This window comes from Phocoena sinus, chromosome 13 (genome assembly GCF_008692025.1).
Source record: "Phocoena sinus isolate mPhoSin1 chromosome 13, mPhoSin1.pri, whole genome shotgun sequence".
Classification (NCBI taxonomy): domain Eukaryota; kingdom Metazoa; phylum Chordata; class Mammalia; order Artiodactyla; family Phocoenidae; genus Phocoena; species Phocoena sinus.
In genome coordinates this window covers 58,753,147-58,764,580 of record NC_045775.1, presented here as the reverse complement: position 1 = coordinate 58,764,580, position 11,434 = coordinate 58,753,147, and the positions used below count along the sequence as shown (strand labels likewise).

Below are 11,434 nucleotides of genomic sequence, written 5' to 3'. Positions count from 1 at the left end.
CAATCTGTATGTCTTCTTTGGAGAAATGTCTATTTAGGTCTTCTGCACATTTTTGGATTGCGTTGTTTGTTTTTTTGATATTGAGCTGCATGAGCTGCTTGTATATTTTGGAGATTAATCCTTTGTCAGTTGCTTCATTTGCAAATATTTTCTCCCATTCTGAGGGTTGTCTTTTTGTCTTGTTTATGGTTTCCTTTGCTGTGCAAAAGCTTTTAAGTTTCATTAGGTCCCATTTGTTTATTTTTGTTTTTATTTCCACCTCTCTAGGAGGTGGGTCAAAAAGGATCTTGCTGCGATTTATGTCATAGAATGTTCTGCCTATGTTTTCCTCTAAGAGTTTTATAGTATCTGGCCTTACATTTAGGTCTTTAATCCACTTTGAGTTTATTTTTGTGTATGGTGTTAGGGAGTGTTCTAATTTCATTCTTTTACATGTAGCTGTCCAGTTTTCACAGCAGCACTTATTGAAGAGGTTGTCTTTTCTCCATCGTATATTCTTGCCTCCTTTATCAAAAATAAGGTGACCATATGTGTGTGGGTTTATCTCTGAGCTTTCTATCCTCTTCCATTGATCTATATTTCAGTTTTTTGTGCCAGTACCATACTGTCTTGATTACTGTAGCTTTGTAGTATAGTCTGAAGTCTGGGAGCCTGATTCCTCCAGCTCAGTTTTTCTTTCTCAAGATTGCTTTGACTACTCAGGGTCTTTTGTGAATTTAATTTCTTATCCTGAAATAGTGATGTGACAATTCTTCTAAGAAACATGGGATTCACTGCTTCCCAGAAGTCAGCTACATGACATTGTGTCCAGTTGGTGAGTCATGGTTTTCTTTCTTTCTCACTCATAAGAGGGCAGTACCTAAGATCTTGATCTTTGATGGGTTTTTGACAGGTTTCCACATCCCATGGCTTCAGGATGTTTTGGAAGTTCTACTATGCTGGTAGTACACTTCTTATGAACAGCAGTGGAATTGCCTCAGGATAAAGAAAATAATTTTTCCCAATAGGGACTGGTAAATATTGGCATTTTTCGAAATGCTGGGACTCAATGCGTTTAGCTTTGTTTGTTAGGGTTATTCAGGGATACCTTATATGAAGACATGGGAATGGATTAGATATCTATTATTTTATGCTATCCAGGATTTTAAAAAATATATATGGGAATAATTTTTTAAAATGAACTGTAGTTTCATACTGGAATACACAACATTAGGCACATCTGTTTTCTCTGAGATCATTCTCCTTCAGTGGAGACCCCAATGCTGTACATGTACCATGTGACTTCACTCCCCTGGCCATCAAAGAGTAGAGGTTGTGGGCTCTTGAACCATACAGGGTGAAGAAAAATTGGAATTTGGATTCAAAAGTATTAGACTTGACCTCGTGAGCTGGAAAGACACATAAACATGGGAGATGAGGCTCACGTTTTGGTTTGACCATCTTCTGCCATGAGTACAGTAAACGTCATCAAGATGGAAAGAAGAGGGAAGCTGAATTTAAGAGGAGCAGAGAAGAGCTAATATGTGGCTTCAGGGAGAGAGAAGGAGACTTGAGTCTTGGTGCCAGTATAGTTCCTGTTCTCAGTCATTTTGATACCAGCTGCTTTCTTGCCCTAAGAGTATTTTAGATATTCCAATATCCTTGTAATACACCTCCTCCCCTTTTCTGGCTCAAGCTACTTTGAGTGGATTTCTGCCCTCGCTGATTTAAAACGTTACTGTACACATCAATTATAGAGCTGTCTTCACGGTAGTTGGATGGTCTTGGAACTATTCCCAGAGCTGTGGTTAGTAGTATCTGAAGCAGCTAAAGGGGTTCTTTATAAGGGACACATCCTGAGTATAGGCTAATGGCTGGGTCTAATGCACCTTGACAACTTGCTGCCACCACATTGCCTTTTTTTCCAAATAGAAATCATAAAGAATTTTAGTGTAAATTGAACTCAGTGCTAAATAGGTTTATTGACACTTAAAGAAACCAGACAGGACTAGGAGAAAACATCTCAGAATGACATCATTAAAAACCATTAGAACCCATATTTTTCTGCGTAGAATATTCTGATGGCTAAGCCCACAGCAGCATTTTTTTTTTAGTTCTCCACTGTTTCTCCACAGAAGGAAATGTTCAGAATCCAGAATATATCAATATTGAAGCATTTTCCTATGTATAAAATCTGGCTTGGCTCTGATGAAAAGAAAAGAAGAAACCAATATCAATGCCTTTTCGAGGACCTGTATTTTTAAGGGATTAGAGGCAAGGAATGTCACACAGTTTTCAAACTAGCTCTGCAGTAATTTCAAGATTTAGCTAGCTAGCTATCAAGATTAAATCATTCAATTCAGAGGTCTGGAAAGTTGCTGTTATGTTAGGTCCCCGTGTGAACTCTTTGTTTTTATGTAAATTATTCTTTGAATGCCCAGAATTAGTGATTGTTTGAGCTATAAAAAGCCAATAGAGTCTATTGGTGTTCTCCTTTCATTTAGTGATCCATGCATTTCTTTGAATATGTCTTGAGTTTACTCTAGATTCACCCTTGAAAGGAAATATTTCAGGGTGGTTAAAAACACAGAGTCCAGAGCTCAAATGCTTAGAATTGACCCAGGCAAGGGGTTTGTGACCTCTCTCTGTGCCTGTTTCCTCATCAGAAAGTGAGAATAACAATAAAACCTATCACATAAGATTGCGGTCAGGAGCAAATGAGTTAACACTTAAAGCACATAGAATAGCGCATGGCACAAAGCAAGCGCTACAGAAGTGTTAACCTTGATTACCATCTCTCGAGTAATTGGTGTCCTCTGTGGACAAGCCCGGAAAATAGTCAGACAATCCCACCAGCATTAACTTGGAGTGCACAATAGAGAGGCTACTCACCTTGAATCTCTTCAGCCATGTATGTTGGTATCCCCTTACACATGGCAATGATGGATTTTCCAAACTGGTCCAGGTTGTTGACTTTGTCAGGGTTGACTGTGTATATCAGGCTCTTGGGAGATGGTTTCCCTAGTCCTTTACCCTGAAGCTGAGTGTGCACAAGACAGGTGGAAAGGAGGAGAGAGAAGGCGTGCTAAGCCCAGTGGTTTGTTGGGTTGGGGGTTAGGTTCAAGGTTAACAAGGGGGTATTGCTTGGCTATAACTTTCCCATAATCAGAATGAAGAAGGATCAATTCCAGCCCTGTATATCTCAGAATTTTGTAGTGTCCCAAAGAATTTAGCTGGTTTGAAACCCCAGCTTTTCGTATAAACAGAAGTCTGAGGGTAAATTTATTCTGAAGGTTGAACCTCATTTGGTCATCTTATATTTCTTGGATTGATTTATATGATAATCAGTCTCTGAGAATGCAGTTTTCTCTACACTGTCAGCGAAAGTTACCCACTTATCAGTTACAGGGATATAAACTCAGGCTGACATTTTAAAGAAGGATAGATCCCCTCTCCCCACCTACCCCAACTAGGGTTGCCAGATAAAATACAGGACACCCAGTTAAATTTTAATTTCAGATAAATAACAGATCATTTTTAAGTATAAGTATGTCCCAAATATTGCATAGGACATACTTATGCTAAAAATTACCCATTGTTTATTTGAAATTCAAACTTTACTGGGTATTCTCTATTTTTATTTGCTACATTAAATAACCCTAACCAACTCTTTTTTTTTTTTTTTTTTTTTTTTTGCGGTACGCAGGCCTCTCACTGTTGTGGCCTCTCCCATTGCGGAGCACAGGCTCCGGACGCGCAGGCTCAGCGGCCATGGCTCACGGGCCCAGCCGCTCCGCGGCATGTGGGATCCTCCCAGACCGGGGCACGAACCCGCGTCCCGTGCACCAGCAGGCGGACTCGCAACCACTGCGCCACCAGGGAAGCCTCCTAACCAACTCTTGCAGAAAAAAGTCCTTGAGGTACTGAGGGCTCCCACTGGTGTGAGCAGAGCTTTGCTCGGCTAACAGTAAAGGTGAGGTGTTTTGATCGGCTTCTGTGGAGGCAGGTGTGAGCCACAGCATTCGAGTGTGGTGGCAGCTCTCTCTCCTCAGGCAATTACCAATTCCTCTTTCCCTTTTTTTGCTCCACAGAACAATATACTGTGGTCAAGATTTCTAGCTGTGACCTTCTCATTATTTATTGGAAATCATAAGACTTCCCCGAGTAAAAATAAAAAGACTTTTATTTTTACCTTCTTTTCCTTGACCAGTGTATCAAGGGCTTGAAAAGAGGGCATGACTGCCTTGTTCATTTTGTGCACAATGCATGACTTCTTCTTAAAGAGCCTGGTTACAGCAAAGCCCTATTAAAGAAGATGGTAGATGGTAAGGAGTTATGTTCTCCAAGGTGCTTTTCTCATCAGAAATTAGTTTCACCAGCAGAGGGAAATGGAACTCTGAGATCACGATGAACTGGGATAAAAGTGTTGGATCTGACCCTGTTTTGCAATCATATTTATTGCTAACATTTGTAAGGATAGACCACAAACTCTTTGAGGGAGTGACTGAGTGTTGAACTTGCTTCAGGTTCTTGCCTGGGAAGAGTCCCTCAACATATGTCTATTCTGCTGAAATAAAATTTTAAATACTATCATATTTTAATCTCCTTTGATCTTCACAACACTTCAAGGAGGCAGGTAAGACAGGAATTCATTTTCTATTTGACCAGATGATAAAACTGAAACCATAAGGAGTTGGCTTTTCTAAAGTACAAAGTTTGTTAAATATAGAGCTGGTAATTGCAGAGCTGGGTGTTCTAACAAGAAACAACTGTTTTTTTTTGTTTTTACTCTCTTACTAATTAATATTGTCATTTGCATTTCCTTTGGTCTTTTTGAGTTACAGATGAAATGTCAATTTCTGTCTTTTTAGAAGGAAATTGACAATAGAGTGAGATAGATTGTGTTTTGGCAACAGTAATATTATGAAGGTCTTTTGTCTTTATTGAGGGCTTCTGCAGGTAAGGCAAAAGATGTCATATTTGTCTTATAGACTCACAGCATAGTGGATCCTAATTACTATTCACACTGGTATGAATTTTAACTTACTGTGAGAAACTTATTAACAGCAATTATACCTAGGGAGTGAAACTGGGTGAGCAAAATAAGCATTTTTACTTATAACTCTATGCTTATGTGCAGTTAGAATTTACATCATTTAAAATTTTTTTATGGTTAGCAGGCAATTTTTGTTGTCGTTAAAAAAGAAATGCCATTTTGCAAAGAACGGAAATTGCATGTGGGCTACCTACATATTCATAGTCCCAGAGGGAATTCCACGAGTCCCATCCGTTGTTATTGTCAACATTGGCCACTTTATGTTCATTGTTGACACTCACTGACTGCTGCCCACTTCCACCACTGTTGTCGCTGTTGACATTGATATTCTGTAATTTACAAGAAATTGACATTGATTTAATACCACATTTCTTTGCGAATGCATTTTGGTAACACACTTTAAAAAATGAGACTTAAAAAAAAAAAAAAAAAATGAGACTTACATAGTTAGCAAGGGCAGGAGTCAGAAAGATGCCAACAAGTCCAGCAAAGACAATCTGAAATCACAAATAACATTGGTCTGCTGTTAAATGGCAAAACGATGGCCTCGTCTTCTTTCTTTATCTAAGCTTATAAAAATACTTACTAACTTTACCACTCTATTGAGTGGTCTGTCTTTTCTTCTTCTTTGGTCTTCTATTTTTTTAACCATAGGAAGTTTTAATGATAATGTTGAATTGTAGGTTAATTATAAGTAATTATGTTGATTGTTTTAGAATTTTTAATGTAGGTCTTATGAAATACTGATGAAGTGTCAGTATATTGAAAAATAAAGTTGAAAATGAATAGCATATATGGTATGAAAATGGTTTTAAGTTCTGAGAACCACATCTGAAAATGATCTAATTTAATTTTCCTATTTATTGCCCTGAATGTTTCTTCTCTTCCTAGACCCCCTAATAGCAGTAGTCTTTTTATTTAAAAATTGTTTTAAAGTAATGGATTAGTAAGCAGATTGGATATGAATGATGAGAAGCCAAGGATGGGGTGTCTGGCTGTCAAATGTGCTTAGCAGAAGGGAAGTCAGTCACTGTCCCAGGATACCTGATGTAGTCATGTGTCATTGGGTACACAACGCTTGTTCTCAGAACACAGAGCTTTATGCAGGGTGCATGATTCTGGGTGCTTATCTTCATTCCCTTTGCCTGGAACAAAATGGTTTGAGAACTGCACTAGTAATTCAAGGTAATTTTAAAAATTGGTTTGATGTTTCCCCTGATAGTTTAAGAAGGAGATTAAAAAAAATGCAGAGGTGGAAGAAATTTTAGAGATCTATTAGTACAACATAATCCTTTCACAGATGAGGAAACTGAACTTCAGAAGTTGAGTGACTTGGCCAAAAGTGTACCTTTTGCTCAAGGCAGAACCAGAAGAGAAACCAGATATGACCTGTGTCTGGAGCTCTTTTTTTTTTTTTTTTAACCTTCCTATTAGTAGAACTTATTTCTAGGGATTTCCCTGGTGGTCCAGTGGTTAAGACTTCGCCTTCCAATGCAGGGGGTGAGGGTTTGATCCCTGGTTGGGGAGCTAAGATCCCACATGTCTCGTGGCCAAAAAACCAAAACATAAAAATAGAACTTATTTCTAGAAAATGATTTCACACTTGCAACTCCATTATGAAGCAGAGTCTGCTGTAATATATTTTAATGTTTAGTACGTCAAAACGTGAAAATATTTACCTGACTCTAGCGCTTCTGCATCCTGTTATGAGACACACAGCACCACCAGTTACTTTGGCAGAATTTTGTGGTCCATTTGCTACACTCTTCAGCCTTTTACGTGGAAACACAAGTGAGATGTTGCACTAACTTCATGCTTCAAGTGTTTTCATGAATAAATGGCTACAGACAGGGTCCGAGGTAGAACTTTCTTAGCGATCCATTTCACAGGGGAGAATGTGACAGTAAGTCTCTTGCCAATTTGTTTGGATAATAAGCTTTTTATCTTGCCTGAACATACTCAGAAGTTTTGGTCAAAAAGGGAATTTAAGAAGGTATGAAAAGTCAGACATTTTCTAGGGTTAGAGACTGCTTGCTCTGTGCCCAGACCTGAATCAGCAGATCTGGAAAGTAATTTTTTTAAACATAGCATAGTGTAAGGTGCTCGGTTATCTGACCAATCCCAGTATAACGATCCTTCTCTATAGAGATGCTTATAAATGCCATGATTCCGTGAAAAGAGAAGAGATGATGATGATGATTTTTACAAAATTTTGCATTAAAGTGATATTGTCATAAGAAGCAGACCCCCTTAGTCTCCAGTTATAAGGGAATAAATTCAAAAGGAAATATCTACTCACTGTGAACTTCATCTTGACTTCACCAAAGCAATGAAGCCAGGCATGGACTCAGAAAAAAAGTCTTCTCATATTTATACTTGACCAGCTTACTCAAGCTAGGTGTGAACAGGTGGGGTCCAAGACTTATCTTTCTCCATTTTCCATATCTGTGCTACGTTCTGGTGTACCAGGAAGCCTTTTGGAATATCCGTCTGGTTAGCAAGGTATTTTGACATGGAGTTGATCTGACTCACTGTTTGTTGAAGTTGAAGATATCAAAACAAACTCAGTATGATTTATGATAACTTCTGTTCCAACTGAAGCTGTGGGTGTGGGTATTTTATATATTGATATTACTCAGATTCAGAAAAAGAATCATCCCTAAAATCAAACAAGGCAAGAAACTGTGGGCCTTGTAGATAGCAGCTCCTGTAAGAATGTGGAACGGTTTCCTGTTCGTACCTTTAACCAAGCCACTGTGTTGCTTTTGCTTAGGCTAAACATGTTCTATTAGCTACTCCCACAAAACCTATAACCTTCTCTGCAATCCTGAGCTCTTTGGATGACAGGACCATACATCTAGTTAGAAAATCTGGGGCTCTCTTTGGTCTCTTTTCTAACCATCCAGTTAGTTACTAAACCTTGTCATTTCATCTCACGCAGAATTGATGCTCAACTCTGGCTTTGCCCACAGCTTCATTCACCTGGACTTTTACAGCAGGTGTGTAACTGATCATCAGTTACAACAGGTCATCAGTCGCTCATATTCCAGTGCATTTCCCCCACATTTTCCCTAAGGTTGTCTTTTAAAAATACACGTATAAATAAACTGACTCTACCATGCTTAGCAACTTTCACTGGCAGCCTACAAGATAAACTTCAAGCTCACTGGAATGGCACAGACGGTCCTTTATAATAAGGTTTCCAAAGTCTCCCCAGTTGTATCTGTCGCTCTATAAACCTATATTCCAGCTACACCACAGTTCCACTTTGGTGGGAATACTCAGGGTGGTTCATGCCTCTATGCCTTCGCACATGTAGTTCCTTCACCCTGGGGTGCCAACCCCTTGCCTTTCTCTAATTGGTAATTGCTATTTATTTTTCAAGGCCCAACTCACATACCACTGTCTCCATCATGTCTTCCCCGTATCCAAGGGGGAAACTTTTTTCTTTTTTTTCCTGGAGCTATAAAAGGAATCCCTGTCCTCTTATTTGTTTCTAGATAATTTAATTTTCAGAAATGATGTAAAAATAATTTTTTAAAATGTTTTCATCAGAAGCAGAGGGTAGATCTTGTCACTTGGGCAAACAAGTAAATAAATGCTCAAAACAATCTTGGAGGTGAATTACAGTTTCAATTTTTTTCCTGCTCTCTCTTACAAATGGAAGCTAGTAAATAAGATTGCTGAGGAGAAAAACTGTATCTCATGAATCACTGATCTATAAATTTCCCCTTTGGAAACCTTCCTGAGCCCGTGATTATCCGTATATGCATGGATTGGAATCACAGCACTGGGTCACATGGCTGTAAAGCTTGATTAACTATCCACATCACTTTCAGAATGTTAGCATGAGTGGATTAGTGTAGCTGTGGTAAGACTTTGTTTATGTTTTTAATGTGTCCACTAATCTCTTCCAAACTTGCTCTTTAGCTGCAAAAGATCACTAAGCCTGGGATGGAGGGCAGCCATCTGTGAAGAGGTTTCCTTTCTTTCTTTTTTTTTTTTTTTTTAACATCTTTATTGGAGTATAATTGCTTTACAATGTTGTGTTAGTTTCTGCTGTATAACAAACTGATTCAGCTATACATATACATATATCCCCATATCTTCTCCCTCTTGCGTCTCCCTCCCTCCCACCCTATCCCACCCCTCTAGGTGGTCACAAACCACCTAGCTGATCTCCCTGTGCTATGCGGCTGCTTCCCACTAGCTATCGATTTTACATTTGATAGTGTATATATGTCCATGCCTCTCTCTCACTTCGTCCCAGCTTACCCTTCCCCCTCCCCATGTCTTTAAGTCCACTCTCTACATCTGCATCTTTATCCCTGTCCTGCCCCTAGGTTCTTCAGAACCATTTTTTTTTAGATTCCATATATATGTGTTAGCGTATGGTATCTGTTTTTCTCTTTCTGACTTACTTCACTCTGTATGACAGACTCTAGGTCCATCCACCTCACTACAAATAACTCCATTTCGTTTCTTTTAATGGCTGAGTAATATTCCATTGTACATATGTGCCACGTCTTCTTTATCCGTTCATCTGTTGATGGACACTTAGGTTGCTTCCATGTCCTGGCTATTGTAAATAGAGCTGTAATGAACATTGTGGTACATGACTGTTTTTGAATTATGGTTTTCTCAGGGTATATGCCCAGTAGTGGGATTGCTGGGTCATATGGTAGTTCTATTTTTAGTTTTTTAAGGAACCTCCATACTGTTCTCCATAGTGGCTGTATCAATTTACATTCCCACCAGCAGTGCATGAAGGTTCCCTTTTCTCCACACCCTCTCCAGCATTTGTTGTTTGTAGATTCTTTGATGATGGCCATTCTGACTAGTGTGAGGTAATACCTCATTGTAGCTTTGATTTGCATTTCTCTAATGATTAGTGATGTTGAGCATCCTTTCATGTATTTATTGGCCATCTGTATATCTTCTTTGGAGAAATGCCTATTTAGGTCTTCTGCCCATTTTGGGATTGGGTCGTTTGTTTTTTTGATACTGAGCTGCATGAGCTGCTTGTATATTTTGGAGATTAATCCTTTGTCAGTTGCTTCATTTGCAAATATTTCTCCCATTCTGAGGGTTGTCTTTTGGTCTTGTTTATGGTTTCCTTTGCTGTGCAAAAGCTTTTAAGTTTCATTAGGTCCCATTTGTTTATTTTTATTTCCATTTCTCTAGGAGGTGGGTCAAAAAGGATCTTGCTGTGATTTATGTCATAGAATGTTCTGCCTATGTTTTCATCTGGCCTTACATTTAGGTCTTTAATCCATTTTGAGTTTCTTTTTGTGTATGGTGTCAGGGAGTGTTCTAATTTCATTCTTTTACATGTAGCTGTCCAGTTTTCCCAGCACCACTTATTGAAGAGGCTGTCCTTTCTCCTTTATTGAAGATAAGGTGACCATATGTGTGTGGGTTTATCTCTGGGCTTTGTGAAGAGACTTTCATCTGCTTTAGGAATTGTCACATCACTTCAGAGTCAGAGTGGACAGCGTGGTGCCTTTACACTCAGCCATGGGTAGTCACTTTGGTCCATGGTGCAGTGCCTAGGATACTTTTTGTGTGTCATATCTTACCAAGGAGTTGAGGTTGACATATTTTCCAGTGGGCCTATGGAGTGCTGGTCTGGAAGATGCTCCATGACAAGTAAATAGATAGACAGATAGATAGATAGATAGATAGATAGATAGATAGATAGATAGAGTTCAGGGTTCAATAATCTCCCTCTTAGAGATAGACAACTCACATTCACATATCAAATGTGCCCAGGAATCTGTTGAGAGGAAATCTATATCATGTTGTTTCATCCAGATTCTTCTAAACTTAACTGACCATAGAACCTGGTTTTTCTTTTTTCTTTTATTGATTTATTTTTCCTAACACCTATTAACATTCCTGTGGGGCAACTTCCTTAGGGAGAAAACAATTGTGCTGCCTCTGAGGATAAATCTTGGATTTAAAAAAAATTCCTCCTTTATATAATATTGCTATTTCAACAGCTTCAAAAATCAGAAGAACCTCTTCCTCTGTACTTTGTATGGTTATGTATGAAAATGTGTATATGTGTGTATGGCGGTGTCAACCCTGACCTCAACCCTAGTCTCATCCAAGGTCAAAAGTCTTAAGGAAACATGAGCAAATCTCTTGCTCCCTCCCACCCTGAGAGCTATGTTTTATACATTTCCTGTCCTCCCTTGAGAGAAAGACAGGACATGTCGATGTGTTTTTGTCACCTCCATAGAACCTAGAATATACTGGCACATATATGATGCTCCCTAGACCTATTTTAAAATTAGAATTGCATAAAGTAGATGCTCAAGCCAGAAGATAAAAAATACAAAATATTTATTCACTTCTAATTTTTAGAGCCAGCTAGAGAGGTGCTGCCCTACGTTG

The 11,434-nt window shown here is 38.8% G+C and overlaps 1 protein-coding gene across 1 annotated transcript; it reads right to left on the bottom strand.

The window, feature by feature from the left end:
• Positions 1-2,089: 2,089 nt before the first annotated feature.
• On the bottom strand, positions 2,090-7,373 carry GKN1 (gastrokine 1). Its single transcript, XM_032653285.1, has 6 exons — positions 7,335-7,373; positions 5,479-5,532; positions 5,230-5,364; positions 4,172-4,282; positions 2,872-3,019; positions 2,090-2,184 (listed from the first exon to the last, which is right to left on the bottom strand). The coding sequence occupies exons 1-6, from the start codon at positions 7,344-7,346 to the stop codon at positions 2,090-2,092; spliced, it is 555 nt and encodes a 184-aa protein (XP_032509176.1). The 5' UTR covers positions 7,347-7,373.
• Between the last annotated feature and the right edge of the window lie 4,061 nt (positions 7,374-11,434).

Bases quoted from the DNA above. Each gene is read 5' to 3' on its own strand.
- GKN1 (XM_032653285.1), bottom strand. The intron at 5,365-5,478 runs GTAAGTCTCATT...TGTAAATTACAG, and splicing joins CTCCTGCCCTTGCTAACTAT to AATATCAATGTCAACAGCGA. The intron at 3,020-4,171 runs GTAAAAATAAAA...GTGCACACTCAG, and splicing joins CACTGGTCAAGGAAAAGAAG to CTTCAGGGTAAAGGACTAGG.